The 18,406-nt window shown below is 41.4% G+C and overlaps 1 protein-coding gene across 6 annotated transcripts; it reads left to right on the forward strand.

Annotated features, from left to right (window-relative positions):
* Nucleotides 1–970: 970 nt before the first annotated feature.
* Nucleotides 971–12,449, forward strand: LOC126608459 (E3 ubiquitin-protein ligase UPL6-like). 6 transcript variants are annotated; one of them, XM_050276337.1, is made up of 10 exons: nt 971–1,077; nt 1,221–1,403; nt 1,824–2,128; nt 10,518–10,614; nt 10,845–10,985; nt 11,177–11,260; nt 11,321–11,393; nt 11,496–11,509; nt 11,616–11,756; nt 12,018–12,448. In XM_050276337.1, exons 2-10 carry the CDS (start codon nt 1,263–1,265, stop codon nt 12,297–12,299), a joined length of 1,278 nt encoding a protein of 425 aa, XP_050132294.1. In that variant the 5' UTR covers nt 971–1,077; nt 1,221–1,262; the 3' UTR covers nt 12,300–12,448. The 6 variants fall into 6 exon arrangements, with proteins under 6 accessions (XP_050132294.1, XP_050132295.1, XP_050132293.1 ...); XM_050276338.1 differs by having other exon boundaries at nt 11,622–11,756; XM_050276336.1 differs by having other exon boundaries at nt 11,321–11,509; nt 11,622–11,756; nt 12,018–12,449.
* The last annotated feature ends 5,957 nt before the right edge of the window (nt 12,450–18,406 follow it).

Genomic DNA, 18,406 nt, shown 5'->3' on the forward strand with positions numbered 1-18,406 from the left:
CCTGGATGGAGGAAGAGTACTTCCAGAGAAAATGCCCCATCTACCTATGAGACAGATAAGGCACGTCAAGACAATACCACACTCCGATACTTAGAAGTTTCGTGATTACGAGATCATTCTCCCACAATATTTCCTAATGTCATTTGTACTAAATCATTCACTTGTACTCACTAAAGGAGAGCTTGAACCTATGTACTTGTGTAAACCCTTCACAATTAATGAGAACTCCTCTATTCCGTGAACGTAGCCAATCTGGGTGAACCACGTACATCTTGTGTTCGCTTTCCTATCTTTATCCATTTATATACTTATCCATACTAATGACCGGAGCAATCTAGCGAAGATCACAAAAAGCGACCGTTTTCGCTACCTAAGATCTATCGTGCAAGAGAACGGAGAATTAGATGGAGATCTCAACCATAGAATACAAGCTGGATGGATGAAGTGTAAGAGTGCATCCGGCGTGTTGTGTGACCGTCATAGGTCACTGAAGCTCAAGGGAAAATTTTATAGGACGGCAATAAGGCCAGCGATGTTGTATGGCACGGAATGTTGGGCGGTGAAGCATCAACACGTACAAAAAATGGGTGTGGCGGAGATGAGGATGCTTCGTGGGATGTGTGGGCACACGAGAAAGGATAAGATTGGGAATGAGGATATCCGAGGTAAAGTAGGAGTAGCCGAAATTGAAAGAAAGATGAGAGAAAATCGGTTCCGGTGATTTGGACATGTGCAAAGAAGGCCTACTGACGCTCCGGTTCGAAGATGTCACTACTGGACAGAGGTTCAGGGCCGAAGGGGTAGAGGAAGACCTAGGAAAACTTTGGAAGAGACTCTAAGAAAAGACTTAGAGTACTTGGATCTAACGGAGGACATGACACAAAACCGAGCGCAATGGCGTTCTAGGATTCATATAGCCGACCCCACTTAGTGGGAAAAGGCTTTGTTGTTGTTGTTGTTGTTGTTGTTGTTGGTCAGGAGCCATGTACGTGCCCAAACATCGATCCACATTGGAGTTTTTCATCTCAAATTCTTACGGTTCCATGTGTATGGAAGCTATTCCCCTACTTAGGAGAGGTAAACTTGAATGACTTGGTACCTATGTCTTTTGAATCGTTTTTTTTTTTTTTTTTTTTTTTTTTGTTCTTTCCCTTTTCTGTATTAAGAAAGAATTCCTGGGAATATACCATTCTGCAATTAAGGTAATCTCTTTCATTTAGGTTTTTGCAAGACGAGGGCTGAGCTAGCATTACATTAATCAGATGTCACTCTGTGTGAAAAATCATGCTGCTGTACTTCCGAAAGATGCATCAGTTGAGTTACCCAGTTATGCCTGCCTAATTGGAAATATATTGGAATCTTCTGGGGTCGCTCTGTCTCAAACTGATTGCTCATTTCAAATGGTAAATACCGGACTGCTATCAGAATTAGAAATGGCAACATGTTGATTGTTTAGCATGTTTTGTTCAAGTTGTTGCATAAATTTATGTGCTCAAAAATCAGGGAGATCTTATGTTCAATTTTAGCAACAGATCTACTATTGTGAAAATTGGAAGATTAACTTAGTACAAGTGATAGGTTTTTGACAATGCATAATTTAATCTCATATGTATGTAAAGTTTCTCGTTGTGCTCACTCATACACATGCATACATTATATACATTATATATATGTACAAGTGATAGATCCGCGCTTTCTTCTGCAATTAGTAAGCCATCTTGATATTATGTACTTCTATTTTCCATGCAAGTACAATTATGTTAAGCAAATTGGTCTTTACCGCTAAACTCTAACCAAGAGTTGTTGTTTAATGCTTTGAGCAGACAAATGTTTTGTTTGGAGGGATTTCACTTTCCAGTGGCTTGCACCACAGACCGGACGATAAAGAGGTGTCAGCTGTTGGTGCGGCTTGTGCTTTTCTACATGTTAGTTTAAACACCTTACCTCTGGAGGGAATCATGACCATACTAGCTTATAGAACGGAACTTGTTCCGGTGCTTTGGAATTTTATGAAACGGTGCCATGAAAACCAGAAATGGCAGTCAGTGTCTGAGCAGTTGGCATATCTGCTGCCCGGAGATGCACCTGGCTGGCTATTAGCTTTGGCTGTATTCTGTCCTGTGTACAAGTAATGGTTTTGCTTAGTCGACAGCCGGCACTCCATGATCACGTCGAATCCTTATGAAAATGAATCCAGAACAAAATCGCGCTAAAGCTAGGGCGTCACCCGTAAGTGGCGCGCTGTGTGGCCCGAGCACAGTGATAAGTGAGCAAGGGTCGCTGTATCTCCATCGGCACCCGGATGCAGTGTTAAATGAGCAAGGGGGCCATAGAAACTTCTTTTCGAACGACTCCACTCAAAGTTGTTTGGGAGCATATGCTCCTATCAACTTTACCCGGGACACACAAAAGAAGTACTTTGATCCTATTAGACGGGGGAGGGTGAAGAAGCTAGGACAGAAGGGTAGAGTTCAAGAGAGCAAAATGCGTTTAGGAACGTGGAATATAGGAACCTTAACGGGAAAATCTATGGAAGTAGTGGAAGTTATGGTGAGGAGAAGGATAAATATTATGTGCCTACAAGAAACTAAGTGGGTTGGTAGTAAGGCAAAGGATCTAGAAAACTCAGGGTTTAAACTTTGGTATTCGGGCACAAATAGAACGAGAAACGGTGTTGGCATCATCGTGGACAAGACCTTGGTACAAGATGTTGTAGATGTCAAGAGGGTAGGAGATAGAATCATGGCAATCAAGATTGTAATAGGACAAGAACTTATCAATGTGATTAGTGCGTACGCACCTCAAGTAGGGTTGGATACTAGTTCGAAGGAGAAATTTTGGGAAGATCTTGGAGACTTGGTGCAAGGAATTGCTCAGACGGAGAAGTTATTTATAGGAGGAGATTTAAATGGACACGTGGGCAGGGAGACAGGCAACTATGGAGGTTTTCATGGTGGCCATGGTTTTGGGGAGAGAAACGAGGATGGGGAAGCTATCTTGGATTTTGCAATGGCATATGATCTCTTCTTAGCCAACACCTTCTTTAAGAAGAGAGAAGAACATGTGATCACCTACAAGAGTGGGTCGTCAAAAACACAAATAGATTTTCTTCTAATGAGGAAAGGGGATCGTATAACTTGTAAGGATTGCAAAGTTATACCAGGAGAGAGCGTGGCTAATCAACATCGCTTGTTGGTGATGGATGTACATATTAAAAGAGTAAGACAAAAGAACAAGACTTGGAAGTGCCCAAGGACTAGATGGTGGAATCTAAAAGAAGAAAAACAAGCCATTTTCAAAGAGAAGGTAATCACCAAATGTGTGTGGGATAGAGAGGGGGAAGCTAGCCAAATGTGGGATTCCATGGCTAGTTGTATCCGAAAAGTAGCTAAAGAGGTATTAGGAGAGTCCAAGGGCTTTGCCCCACACCAAAAGGAATCTTGGTGGTGGAATGAGGAGGTACAAACAAAGGTGAAGGCTAAGAAGGAATGTTGTAAAGCCTTATACAAGGAGAGGACCGATGAAAATGGTGAAAGGTATAGAAAAGCGAAGCAAGAGGCGAAGAAAACTGTCAGAGAAGCTAAGTTAGCGGCTTACGACGATATGTATAAACGACTAGATACCAAAGAAGGAGAGTTGGATATCTATAAACTATCTAGAGCAAGGGAAAAGAAGACAAGGGACCTAAACCAAGTGAGGTGCATCAAGGATGAGGATGGAAAGGTTCTTGCTACAGAGAACGCGGTTAAAGACAGATGGAGAGGTTATTTTCATAATCTCTTCAATGAAGGACATGAAATGAGTGCTTCTTTAGGGGAGTTGAGTAACTCAGAAGAGTGTAGAAACTACTCTTTTTATCGTCGAATCCGGAAGGAAGAAGTGGTTGTAGCTTTGAAGAAGATGAAGCATAAAAAAGCAATAGGCCCAGACGATATACCAATCGAAGTGTGGAAACTTTTGGGAGAGACAGGTATAACATGGCTCACTGACCTTTTCAATAGGATTTTGAAAACGAAGAAGATGCCAAATGAGTGGCGAACGAGCACTTTGGTGCCTATCTACAAGAATAAGGGCGACGTACAAAATTGCATGAACTATAGGGGTATTAAGCTAATGAGTCATACAATGAAGCTCTGGGAGAGAGTCATTGAGCATAGATTGAGGCAAGAGACACGGGTTTCGGACAACCAATTCGGGTTCATGCCAGGGCGCTCAACCATGGAGGCAATCTATCTCTTACGAAGATTGATGGAAAGATATAGAGATGGGAAAAAGGATTTACACATGGTCTTTATAGATTTGGAAAAAGCGTATGATAGGGTCCCAAGAGACATTCTTTGGAGGATTTTAGAGAAGAAAGGAGTACGAGTAGCATATATCCAAGCTATAAAGGATATGTATGAAGGAGCAAAGACTGCCGTAAGAACTCATGAAGGACAAACCGAAAGCTTTCCCATAACTGTAGGATTACATCAAGGCTCATCCTTAAGTCCTTACCTTTTTGCGTTGGTAATGGATGAGTTAACAGGACATATTCAAGATGATATTCCTTGGTGTATGCTGTTCGCAGACGATATAGTGTTGATAGATGAAACTCAGGAAGGGGTAAATGCAAAGCTTAACCTTTGGAGAGAAGTGTTGGAATCTAAAGGTCTTCGCCTAAGCCGATCAAAGACAGAATATATGGAGTGCAAGTTCAGTGCAAATGGAGGCCAAAACGAGTTAGGGGTGAGGATCGGAGATCAAGAAATACCAAAGAGCGACCGTTTTCGTTACCTAGGATCTATCTTGCAAAAGAACGGAGAATTAGATGGAGATCTCAACCATAGAATACAAGCTGGATGGATGAAGTGGAAGAATGCATCCGGCGTGTTATGTGACCGCCGTATGCCACTGAAGCTCAAGGGAAAATTTTATAGGACGACAATAAGGCCGGCGATGCTGTATGGCACAGAATGTTGGGCGGTGAAACATCAACACGTACACAAAATGGGTGTAGCGGAGATGAGGATGCTTCGTTGGATGTGTGGGCACACGAGAAAGGATAAGATTAGGAATGAGGATATCCGGGGTAAAGTAGGAGTAGCCGAAATTGAAGGAAAGATAAGAGAAAATCGGTTACGGTGGTTTGGACATGTGCAAAGAAGGCCTACTGACGCTCTGATTAGAAGATGCGACTATGGGACAGAGGTTCAGGGCCGAAGGGGTAGAGGAAGACCTAGGAAAACTTTGGAAGAGACTCTAAGAAAAGACTTAGAGTACTTGGATCTAACGAAGGACATGACACAGGATCGAGCACAATGGCGTTCTAAGATTCATATAGCCGATCCCACTCAGTGACTTGGATTTTCCAAGTCTCCAACCGAGAAGTTTTCCTCACTCGGAAAATTAAGGGAACACTACCCCAACCTACATGCTCCACTCAGAAAGCTTCAACATACAAGCTTCAACAAAAGAAAATTCAAAGAACTTAGCGAAGAAGGCTTTGGTGTATTTAACACAATACGTTGAAATGAAGGAAAGCTTATTTATTGATATCCCCGATAAGCTACAAATATGTACATATACATGAGTCAAAATAAACACACAAGAGGGAGCCTTCACAAAGGTTGCTTAGGAGAAGTCTCAGCAGTCGGTAGAGCCCCAGAAAGAGAAGGCACCGGAGGGGGATCATTTGGAGCCTCAGTACTGGACAGAACCCTAGAAGGAGGAGGCATCAGAGGTTGATCATTTGGAGCTTCATTACGCGATACAGCCCCAGAAGACGAAGGCAATAAATGCCTTTGGAACAAACCCACAAATCTCTGATGATCAAGTAAAACCTGACCATCAGTTTCCTTCATCTGGTCAAGCTTCCTCTTCATGTTTGTAGCATAGTCATGTGCGAGCCGGTGCAACTGTTTATTCTCATGCTTGAGCCCTCTAATCTCCTGTTTGAGACTCATCACTTCAGCCGCCAATGATTCAACTTGGCGGGTTCGAGCAAATAGGCGTTGGGCCATATTAGACACAGAACCTGCACACTGAACACTGAGAGCCAGCGAATCCTTAACAGCTAACTCATCAGACCGTTTGGAAAGTAGTCGGTTATCTTTGGGAGTGAGAAGGTTCCTGGCCACCACCGCAGCGGTCATATCATTCTTCATCACGGAATCCCCAACGGTAAGAGGACCAGTAGGGGAGACGAAGGATGGGCGCCATATGTTGTCTGGAGAAGGCGGGGCTGCCTCTTCAACAAGTTTCAAGTCAAAACGACGGTCGGAGGGGCCAGACATTTTCAAAGGTGTTGAAGAGAGAAGAGGTCGGACAAATCAAGATCTTAGAAGTGCAAGAATGAAGCTTCTACTGGTGGAGTTTCAAGTGTGCTTTGGAACTTAATGCCAGCCCCTATAAAAATCTACACTCGACGGAGCTTCAGAAATCGAAGAGGCGCCTGCTCAGAAATCGAAGAGGCGTTTGCTTTCTCAAAAGCTGGGCTGCTTAGAGATCACGAGGGTTGATCTCAGAAATCGAAGAGGCGTTTGCTTTCTCAAAAGTTGGGCTGCTCAAAGACCTCGAAGGCTGATCTCAGAAATCGAAGAGGCGCTCGCTTTCTCAAAAGCTGGGCTCCCCAGAGACCACGAGGGCCGATCTCAGAAATCGAAGAGGCACCTACTTTTCCAGCCTTGTCAGCACCTGTCACACGCACACTCAGCTTTGCGGAAATTATGGGCATTCTGTCGAAGACTTCTGGGGAAGTAGAAAACACATGAATCTTACTGTTCAATCACCCACTTCCCACACGCAACAATAGCTCATGGGTACCACAGATAACTTTGCCAAAGTTCTCTGCCAAAGTTGAGCACGTGAAGCTTGCAGCTCCCACTACATCGCTCTGACCAAGAAGGGTAAAAGAATAGCAAAGAAACAGCACTAACAAAGTTTAGACCCATAAATTTTGAAGGTCTAGCTACCATATTATTACCCACAAGGGTAAAAGAATAGTACCACTGCTGGATAATTGGAAAGTCCCTGTGTGTCAACCTCTGTGATTCGTGGCAAGGTAGACTAGCAAACATGCCCAACATTTACTCACATTCGAGAAAACACTCCCAATAAGATTGCTTGCTCCAAAATCGAAGAGGCACCGTCCTCCGAATCTTGAGAGCCAGACTCCCAACATGACTACTTTCTTAAAAATCGAAGAGAGGGTAAAGGAACAGTACCATTGCTGGATAATTGGAAAGTCCCTGTGTGTCAACCTCTGTGCTTCGTGGCAAGGTAGACTAGCAAACATGCCCAACCTTTACTCACATTCGAGAAAATACTCCCAACAAGATTGCTTGCTCCAAAATCGAAGAGGTACCGCCCTCCGAATCTCGAGAGCCAGACTCCTAACATGATTACTTTCTCAAAAATCGAAGAGACACTGCTCCCCGAATCTTCGAGAGCCAGACCCCCAGCATGATTGCTTTCTCAAAAATCGATGAGGCATCGTTCTCCGAATCAATCGAAGAGGCGCTCGCTTTCTCAAAAGCTGGGCTGCTTAGAGACCACGAGGGCCGATCTCAGAAATCGAAGAGGCACCTACTTTTCTAGCCTTGTCAGCACCTGTCACACGCACACTCAGCTTTGCAGAAATTATGGGCATTCTGTCGAAGACTTCTGGTGAAGTAGAAAGCACATGAATCTTACTGTTCAATCACCCACTTCCCACACGCAACAATAGCTCATGGGTACCACAGATAACTTTGCCAAAGTTCTCTGCCAAAGTTGAGCACGTGAAGCTTGCAACTCCCACTACATCGCTCTGACCAAGAAAGGTAAAAGAATAGCAAAGAAACAGCACTAACAAAGTTTAGACACATAAATTTTGAAGGTCTAGCTACCATATTATTACCCACAAGGGTAAAGGAACAGTACCACTGCTGGATAATTGGAAAGTCCCTGTTTGTCAACCTATGTGCTTCGTGGCAAGGTAGACTAGCAAACATGCCCAACCTTTACTCACATTCGAGAAAACACTCCCAACAAGATTGCTTGCTCCAAAATCGAAGAGACACCGTCCTCCGAATCTCGAGAGCCAGACTCCCAACATGACTACTTTCTCAAAATCGAAGAGAGGGTAAAGGAACAGTACCATTGCTGGATAATTGGAAAGTCCCTGTGTGTCAACCTTTGTGCTTCGTGGCAAGGTAGACTAGCAAACATGCCCAACCTTTACTCACATTCGAGACAACACTCCCAACAGATTGCTTGCTCCAAAATCGAAGAGGCACCGCCCTCCGAATCTCGAGAGCCAAACTCCCAACATGATTACTTTCTCAAAAATCGAAGAGACACTGCTCTCCGAATCTCGAGAGCCAGACCCCCAGCATGATTGCTTTCTCAAAAATCGAAGAGGCATCGTTCTCCGAATCTCGAGAGCCAGATACCACAGACCACTTTTTCAAAGTGCTCTGACAGAGTTAAAACATGTGAAACTGGCAGCTCCCACTACCGTGCTATGACCAAGCAGGGTAAAGGAATAGCATTACTACTTCTTAGGGAGACTCCTATATATGTCGACCTTCATCCCCAACAGACAGGCAGACCTGCAAAAATGCTCAACCCTTCATCATATCTGAGAGGGCACTCCCAACGAAGCCTTTCGAAATATTCAGCTTTCCTTCCCCCCGATAATACCTCTGCAAACAAGCTATACTAGAGCAAGAATATCTCATATCATCAGGGTTAAAAGCAAGAGTATCCCATATCATGCTTTTTCCCTGTCTTTTCCTTTGGCCTTGTTTTTACCTGCAAGACAAGGAGAAAGAGAGCAATCAGTCAGCACTTGGAATCAAGCTTCCAGCCAGGAACTGACTGCCTGGAACCCCTTACCTGATTACTTACCTGGCATTGCTCTCGAGTACTCATCTTCAACATCTTATATTTCCAGGGAAGATTCCGCATCTGCTTGAGGAACAGATAGGGCAAGTGCGAAGGATACAAGGAAGCATGTGGAGACAAGCGTAACAGCACACGTGCCGATACATCCATTACTCTGTCAAAAGCAAAAGTATCCCATATCAGCAGGGTGGAACGTACTCTAGATTTGATGGACTTGTTTTGACCCTCAAATTCTTCAGTCGGCCTTATACTCTGGAGGAAACCAGAAAACCCTCCAGCTCAGTTCAAGAATAAGCCTGTGGAAAGTTACTTCTTCAAAAGCAAAAGTATCTCATATCATCTCTTCTCATTTTTCTTCTCTTTATCCTTCATGCTGCTGCAAGATGGGGAGAAGGTGAACAATCAGTCGGAGCTCTGATTGCTTACCTTGTTTGTCACCTCTTTCAGCAGACCCCCTAGCTCAGCGACTTGGGCGACTCCTACTACATGGTTTGTATCGCGCTTGACCAAGCCTGAAACTACAAGTAAGCTTCAAGTGAAATTGATACATTACCTTGTGCATCTCCACCAGTTAAAGATACCACCCCTGGATGGAGGAAGAGTACTTCCAGAGAATATGCCACATCTACCTATGAGACAGATAAGGCAAGTCAAGACGACACCACACTCCGATACTTAGAAGTTTCGTGATTACGAGATCATTCTCCCACAATATTTCCTAATGTCATTTGTACTAAATCATTCACTTGTACTCACTAAAGGAGAGCTTGAACCTATGTACTTGTGTAAACCCTTCACAATTAATGAGAACTCTTCTATTCCGTGGACGTAGCCAATCTGAGTGAACCACGTACATCTTGTGTTTGCTTTCCTATCTCTATCCATTTATATACTTATCCACGCTAATGACCGGAGCAATCTAGCGAAGATCACAAAAAGCGACCGTTTTCGCTACCTAGGATCTATCTTGCAAGAGAACGGAGAATTAGATGGAGATCTCAACCATAGAATACGAGCTGGATGGATGAAGTGTAAGAATGCATCCGGCATGTTGTGTGACCGTCGTAGGCCACTGAAGCTCAAGGGAAAATTTTATAGGACGGCAATAAGGCCAGTGATGTTGTATGACACAGAATGTTGGGCGGTGAAGCATCAACACGTACACAAAATGGGTGTAGCGGAGATGAGGATGCTTCGTGGGATGTGTGGGCACACGAGAAAGGATAAGATTGGGAATGAGGATATCCGAGGTAAAGTAGGAGTAGCCGAAATTGTAGGAAAGATGAGAGAAAATCGGCTCCGGTGATTTGGACATGTGCAAAGAAGGCCGAATGACGCTCCGGTTCGAAGATGTGACTACGGGACAGAGGTTCAGGGCCGAAGGGGTAGAGGAAGACCTAGGAAAACTTTGGAAGAGACTCTAAGAAAAGACTTAGAGTACTTGGATCTAACGGAGGACATGACACAAAACCGAGCGCAATGGCGTTCTAGGATTCATATAGCCGACCCCACTTAGTGGGAAAAGGCTTTGTTGTTGTTGTTGTTGTTGAAGTTAGTTTTATGTATTCTGGGTTGATCCTAGAGTATTGTGTAGCTGCTTGAGGTGGGATTACCTGTGATTCGTCTGTTTCCCTTTTGTTATGGATCAGGCACATGCTTACAGTAGTTGATAATGAGGAGTTCTATGAGCAGGAGAAGCCACTATCATTGAAGGATATCAGATACCTAGTTATCATACTCAGACAGGTAATTCTGTAGTAAAATTATCAAAATAATGATGTTCATTGTAGAAATGACATGTGGTTGTCCTTTGGTTAAATGTAGTCTGTAAGACTAATCAGTTGTTTCCTGTGTATGACAAACAAGATGTACAAAACTGTATCGATTGCTAATTCTGCATGTAGTGTTGATTTGTGATGTTTACTCTGTAATTTCAAATGAATAGATGCATTATCTGGACTTTCTTTCTTCTGCAGGCCCTATGGCAACTTCTTTGGGTGAATCCTACGGCTCCCAGTAATTCTTCGAAACCTGTCACAACCACCTCTTCTAAGAAGCACCCTGTGGAGTTGATTCAACATAGAGTTAGCATTGTAGCTTCTGAACTCCTCTCCCAGGTATTAACAAGCTATATGTGTTGCGTCTGTTTTCTTTGGAAAAGGATATACCCTTCTTGTTGTGCATTTTGTGTTTGCCCTCTCCCTTTGCAGGTTGTGTATTTTTGGTTCTCTTTGTAGAGATATGCCCCCCCCCCATACAATGAACAGGAAATCTTACACATTTTGTTTTTCCAATTTGTTGTGTGCAGTTGCAAGATTGGAACAATAGACGAGAATTCACATCCCCCAGTGACTTTCATGCTGATGGTGTCAATGAGTTCTTTATTACACAGGTAAACATTTCCTAGGACCAAGATCTTGCTAGCACTGGTTTTAATGTCTTTATTTTTCAGGCCATAATAGAAAATACCCGAGCAAATGACATCATGAAGCACGCTCCCTTCCTGGTACCATTCACAAAAAAAGGTCGTACCCAGTGCACAAGGCTCCCGCTTTACGCAGGGTCTGGGAGAGGTGAATGTCGGCTAGCCTTACCCCCATTTATGGAGAGGCTGCTCCCAAGCAGAGTTAAAATATTCGCTGTAAGTATTTAAGTTGTTAGAGGAAAAACGATATGCCGATCTTTATGCGCTTAAGTCTTATCATGTTGAAAAAAAATTAATCAGTTTATTCAAACCACTTTGTCAGTCACAGTTGGCAGCAGCTAGACAAAGACATGAGTCTAATTCTGTATTTACCAGAAACCGATTCAGAATACGGAGGGATCGTATCTTGGAAGATGCTTATGACCAAATGAGTGCGCTGTCTGAAGATGATCTTCGGGGACCGGTAATGCATCTGTTTTTGTTTGTATACATTCAATTGATGAAGGTTGTGGTTGGGAGTGTGTTTGACAATACTATGAATGCTATGGTTGCTACCAAACCAAAAATAGTTACTTTGTAATGTTTTGCTGATTGCTTTTTGGGGTCAAATAGGCACTGAATTTTCGGAGAAGTGATTGTCCGCCTATTTTTTGCAAGCACTTATCCTCTCCTCTTCTTATCCAATACCACAATAACCGCCTTACCACCTTGAGTCTATTTGCAGATTCGTGTAACGTTTGTAAATGAATTTGGGGTTGAGGAGGGTGGAATTGATGGTGGCGGGATTTTCAAAGACTTCATGGAGAACATTACTCGGGCAGCCTTTGATGTTCAGCATGGATTGTTTAAGGTTAGAAAGTTTTCTTTCATTCATGCTGTTGTTTTTGAGAAGAAACAAACATTTTATAAAAGAAAAGAGAAATACACTGAAGTGGATAAGAAATCTCCCATTTACAAGAAACAAGAAAAACTCTCAATAGGATTTGGCTACAGCAACAATAGCTAGACCTAACTCACTTTACTGCTGCTAACAAATCCCACAGTAATTGAGAAAGAGAGTAATTATTAAAATCATTTGAGACTGAAGCCCATAGGGCTGCCCAATATTTTACTCTTCCCCAAAGTACTTCTACCCCCACACCCGTATAAAGGTCGTACCCAATGCACAAGGCTCCCGCTGACCTAACACACTAAAAAAATCTGACCTAACACACTAAAAAAATCGAAAATAATCCACAACAAAATGGCAGAAACGATGACAATCTATGCTGACAGTAAAAAAACGAATTAAAAAAAGGAACTTATCTTTGGAAATCCAGGCATGCAGTGGCAGATTCGGACGACCCGTATGATTTTCTCTGACCATCCCCACTCTCCCACTTCTGAAATCCATCACCCATACCCCTCCCCCTCGCTCTCTCTCTTTCTTCCTCTCTCTGTCAGAGCCTCCATCCCCCGAAACCCTCATTGAAGGACAACAAATGAAAACCTACACGGCAACCCCCAAATTCCCTCAAAACCGAGAGGACAAAATTGCCCTTCCAACCCAACCCAAATTTGATGGGTTTCTTGTAAATAAGGTGAAATCAAAGGGTAATCCGTCCTAAACAATGCGGACAAAATTATCCTTCTAAGTTCTAATAAATACCCTTCAAACCCAGCCTAAATCTCATGGTTTTATTGTAAATGAGATGAAATCAAGAGGCAAACAATTGACTGTAGCTGAATGAACAGTCAAATCCTCCTCAATTTTAGAATAGATAATAATTGTTCATGGATTTGGAATATATGGTAGCCTGGCAATCAAGCTAAAACGTATGTAATATATCCTCCACTTCAATCACAGTCCTACCTACTTTAGCACCTTTTGACTTATGTCATCATCTTTTTAATAGAGTCCTTCAGGCTTACAGCTACGAACAAAAATATCAATGACATTTAGCCATCTGTTGAAGGCGTTGTGCTTGCGCAACAACAATACTACTCCAGACTCGCCATCTTGCAATTATAATCCCAACCATGAAATTAGTACAACTTCTGCACCTAACTCTTCTCATTTCATTACCGGAGATCCAGCTAATAATGAGGCTGCTCCGACGGCTCCGGACTACCACTGCCCAACACAAGCAGCCCCATGTACTGATGTGCCCTCGTTTGTTCCTCATGACAATGGCGTTGATTGCGAGTGCTTGAAGCCGCCAGGTCAAGATATTGGTAGTTGTAGTTCCTCAAGTGCTGGACTTCATGATCAACCAGCTGCTACACCTCCTCCCCTTACGCCCATGAATACTAATGAAAAGGGTAAGGGGAAAAAGAAAGGGAAGAAAAAGAGTACTAGTGGCCGATCAGCCGGAAATGTTTTCGAGGTTCGTGGGAATACCATTAACGGATGCCAAGGCGACAAGGTTGGAATTTTCGACTTTGGAAACACCTGTACATGATGAACACTGTGCATTATATATTCCCGTCGATTTGTTGGCGAAATCGTTGTTAATATTTCTGTTATGTTGTTATGGATTTTCTCTGTAGTTACAATTGAGCGGGATATTTAATTACGTGAAGAACACTTTGCATTCATGTACGTAGAGAGCATCATACAAAATTCATCCTTTCGAATACAATACTTGAAACTCTCAAAACTGAAATTGGACAAAAATCCAAAGCATCATATTACCCTTTTCTTCCACAAAAGGAGCATCTAGCTCGTCGTAAGTCAACAACGTAGAATTACATTGCTCCGCCGCAATCGCGCCGTCGCAGAGATTTTTCAACTGGGAGTCGAAGTCGCAAACTCAAATCCACCAATACGGGTTGCCGCTGCTCCAGAAGTTGGGGTTTCACCGCCCAGTGCGACATGCGTCTGATCCCACCTCGACCGTGGCCATTTTGGAGTCGCATCGGAATCTACCGACAGATTTCTGCCAGATTTTACCTCTATATTTTAGCCGTAGTTTAGACTGCAAATTTGGCCTTGATAAGCATTGTGATTTTGGGTGACTTTGATTGGTGATTTTGACGGTTTGCTGTAAAGTTAAACCATTGTTTCCAAATTAAAAGATCCTGCCATTTTGATTATAAATGTTGAGCCAACTTTATTGGGCTGTTTTAGTTTGATTTTTGTGTTAACCATTAAATAGAGTTACATGGGTTTTTTTTGTTTGTTTGTTAAGATTTTAGATATTTGAGGCCTTATCAGTAGTTTCACTGTGTTTTTAATGATCTAAATTAATGAATTTTTTATTCTTTTTATAATTGTTAAGCAGCTGATCACCGCCTTTTTAATTCCTAGACATTTGAAATTAAGAAAATGCATGTTGCCCGCCCAATCAGCCAAAACCCTCCTAGGTCGCGACCCTAACATAGATAAAAAATCAATAACTTTCTTTTTTCATTTTAATTTTTCAACAAAATGTAAGAGATGTGTTGAATACTTGAATGAACATTCATTATATGTTTGTTCCTCATGTTTTCAATATGATCTAGTACTTTATAATTTATATGTCATTTTATTTTGCAATTTATGTGTCCCAATATAATTATGTGTGTTTTTTTTTAAGTATAAGTAAGCACTTATTTATACAATATATAATAAATTTTCTTAAATCCGCTTAGGCGCTAGACCCCAACCCGTCATCCAACTAACGCCTAACATCTTTAAGAACATTGGCTATGAGTGGATAAAAAGTAGGTAGCTTGAAAGAATAACACCGACGATCGAGCCCTAGTGTCTAATATCTTGCTCGTTTAAATGCCTATTCCAATTTCACTTCTTTACATGTAAATCCTCACTCAATTAATGAAATTACATTGAAAATTCATTACAACTGCACTAAAAAAACCCTGCTAAACAAAGAACTCTCAAACAGTTCTAAAATATCTCAAATATATTGCATTTAATCATTTTCAAGTACTTCAATGTAATTTTTGTGATGTATTCTTAGCAAGTTAGCCTAAAAAATCCATGGCAACTTGTATACGTAGAATGTCTACTTGGTATTGGGATTTGTCTTTCAATAGTGAGCTTAGTTATTTATTTGTCTTGGGTAAGAGCGGAGTTAGCATGGGGTCATTGGTTGTGCTTGATATTTGTTTATATATGGCATTTGACTCCTATAAACAGCCAAGACAAACTAAATTACAACATTCTCCTCCTATATTTTATATTTTCTTCGGTCATATTTGTCTTCATTTTCTCTCTTGTATGAAATACTTCAGTTGAAAAGCCTTGACAGTCATCAACATTACACCACAGTATCTTGCATCCACCCTCGACAAGCCTTTACAAATGTCAACATATGTCGGCATATGCTAATAAGAATTGGAAGGTGTCTACTAGGTGCTCGACGAAATGGCCCAATAAAGTTTTTTTGGTTGATATTATGATCCTATTATTTGAAAATTCTGATTACGCCACTAATCTTGGGTGACTACATTCACATAAGCAAAGTTTGGTCCTTTAGGCTTAAGATGGACTCGGGTTCACTTCCACCTTTTGCCCAAACCAAATAATTCCTTTCTTGGGCTCCCTTGTTCTGGACCATTCTAGGTCTTTTGAGTTCAACTTCTTATGGGCTTTTTATACTGCAGTGATACACCCCGACAGGAGTCGAGACGTGCTGGCCGTTACGTGAGAGTGACGTAGCCATGAGCGCAAAGTGGAAGCGACAAAGAGTAAGAGAAATACCAACAATTTAAAACCAAACGATTAACAATCCCAATTAAGAAAGGATACTAGTGAGAGTTTAAGTGTATAAATACACTTTCAGAGCAATAAGAAAATCTAGTTGCAATCAAGTAGGACAATTACTAAGATACAACACCAGAGGGTGAATCCTACTTTTTCAGAATCTGTCAGAACACCGTTGGATTCCTCGTGGCCACCAAACTCTGCTAACTAAAACCTAGAGGGGCGAAAAACAAAGTTGAGTGGGTCAGTAAAACATAGTTACATGAAAACCTTATTTTCCTTTGAATATACTAACCCATCACCGTAAAACAAGTAAAATTTTTCCCATAATTAATATATAAGAATATACATAAATACATGTGTGTAATTATATCATTTCAATCATGCTTCACATAATCATAAACATATGTATGACATGCCAAGATATAATAGAGTAAGCAAATCAGGTAAGAATAATTTCATAGAAATATGATATGATAGCCGGAACTCCTGTGGTAGTCTGTACGGCTGAATTCATATCTCAAAAGTCAATCTAACCGGAGTCACTACAATGACCTATACGACAATATACTGCACAAAAGTCGAAACCAAATGCAAGGGTCTGTACGACGATAATGGGTGTAATATAATTATGCTCAATACTCCTCTCACATAATAGCCGGACGATAAATCGCTAGTCACCTACGAGTCAAAACCATAAATAATGTATGTACGACAAGACTGTGCACCTAAATTGGATTTTCTCTGTAGTTACAATTGAGCGGGATATTTAATTACGTGAAGAACACTTTGCATTCATGTACGTAGAGAGCATCACACAAAATTCATCCTTTCGAATACAATACTTGAAACTCTCAAAACTGAAATTGGACAAAAATCCAAAGCATCATATTACCCTTTTCTTCCACAAAAGGAGCATCTAGCTCGTCGTAAGTCAACAACGTAGAATTACACTGCTCCGCCGCAATCGTGCCGTCGCAGAGATTTTTCAACTGGGAGTCGAAGTCGCAAGCTCAAATCCACCAATACGGGTTGCCCGCTGCTTAGGAAGTTGGGGATTCACCGCCAAGTGCGACATGCATCTGATCCCACCTCGACCATGGCCATTTTGGAGTCGCGTCGGAATCCACCGACAGATTTCTGCCAGATTTTACCTCTATACTTTAGCCGTAATTTAGACTGCAAATTCGGCCTTGATAAGCATTGTGGTTTTGGGTGGCTTTAATTGGTGATTTTGACGGTTTGCTGTAAAGTTAAACCATTGTTTCCAAATTAAAAGATCCTGCCATTTTGATCGTAAAAGCAAAGTTTGGGGAAACCAATGGGAATACGTGGGTAGACAATTGGTTGCTGTTGAGAAAATGGCATGCATTTTCCAATCATATTGGATGTTGATATGGTGGTTACAATACCTTGTTTTTTCCCTCTTCATTTTTCTATGCAAAGCGAAGGATGGCGATTGGAAACACGGACTGAGCCAAAATTCGTCGGGAGTAAAGTTCAAAACATGATAACTTATAAACGTTGAGCCCACTTTATTGGGCTGTTTTAGTTTGATTTTTGTGTTAACCATTAAATAGAGTTACATGGTTTTTTTTGTTTTTTTTGTTTGTTTGTTAAGATTTGGATATTTGAGGCCTTATCAGTAGTTTCACTATGTTTTTAATGATCTGAATTAATGAATTTTTTATTCTTTTTATAATTGTTAGGCAGTTGGTCACCGCTCCGATTAATTCCTAGACATTTGAAATTAAGAAAGTGCACGTAGCCCGCCTAGATGCCCGCCCAGTCAGCCTAAACCCTCCTAGGTCGCAACTCTGACATAGATAAAACATCAATAACTTTCTTTTTTCATTTTAATTTTTCAACAAAATGTAAGAGATGTGTTGAATACTTGGATGAACACTCATTATATGCTTGTTCCTCATGTTTTCAATATGTTCTAGTACTTTATAATTTATATGTCATTTTATTTTGCAATTTATGTGTCCCAATATAATTATGTGTGTGTGTTTTTTTTAAGTATAAGTAAGCATTTATTTATACAATATATAATAAATTTTCTAAATCCGCTTAGGCGCTAGACCCCAACCCGTCATCCAACTAGCGCCTAACATCTTTAAGAACATTGGCTATGAGTAGATAAAAAGCAGGTAGCTTGAAAGAATAACACCGACGATCGAGCCCTAGTGTCTAATATCTTGCTCGTTTAAATGCCTATTCCAATTTCACTTCTTTACCTGTAAATCCTCACTCAATTAATGACATTACATTGAAAATTCATTACAACTGCACTAAAAAAAACCTACTAAACAAAGAACTCTCAAACGGTTCGAAAATATCTCAAATATACTGCGTTTAATCATTTTCAAGTACTTCAATGTCTACTTGGTATTGGGATTGGTCTTTCAATAGTGGGCTTAGTT

The sequence above is a fragment of the Malus sylvestris genome, chromosome 16 (assembly GCF_916048215.2).
Source record: "Malus sylvestris chromosome 16, drMalSylv7.2, whole genome shotgun sequence".
Lineage (NCBI taxonomy): Eukaryota > Viridiplantae > Streptophyta > Magnoliopsida > Rosales > Rosaceae > Malus > Malus sylvestris.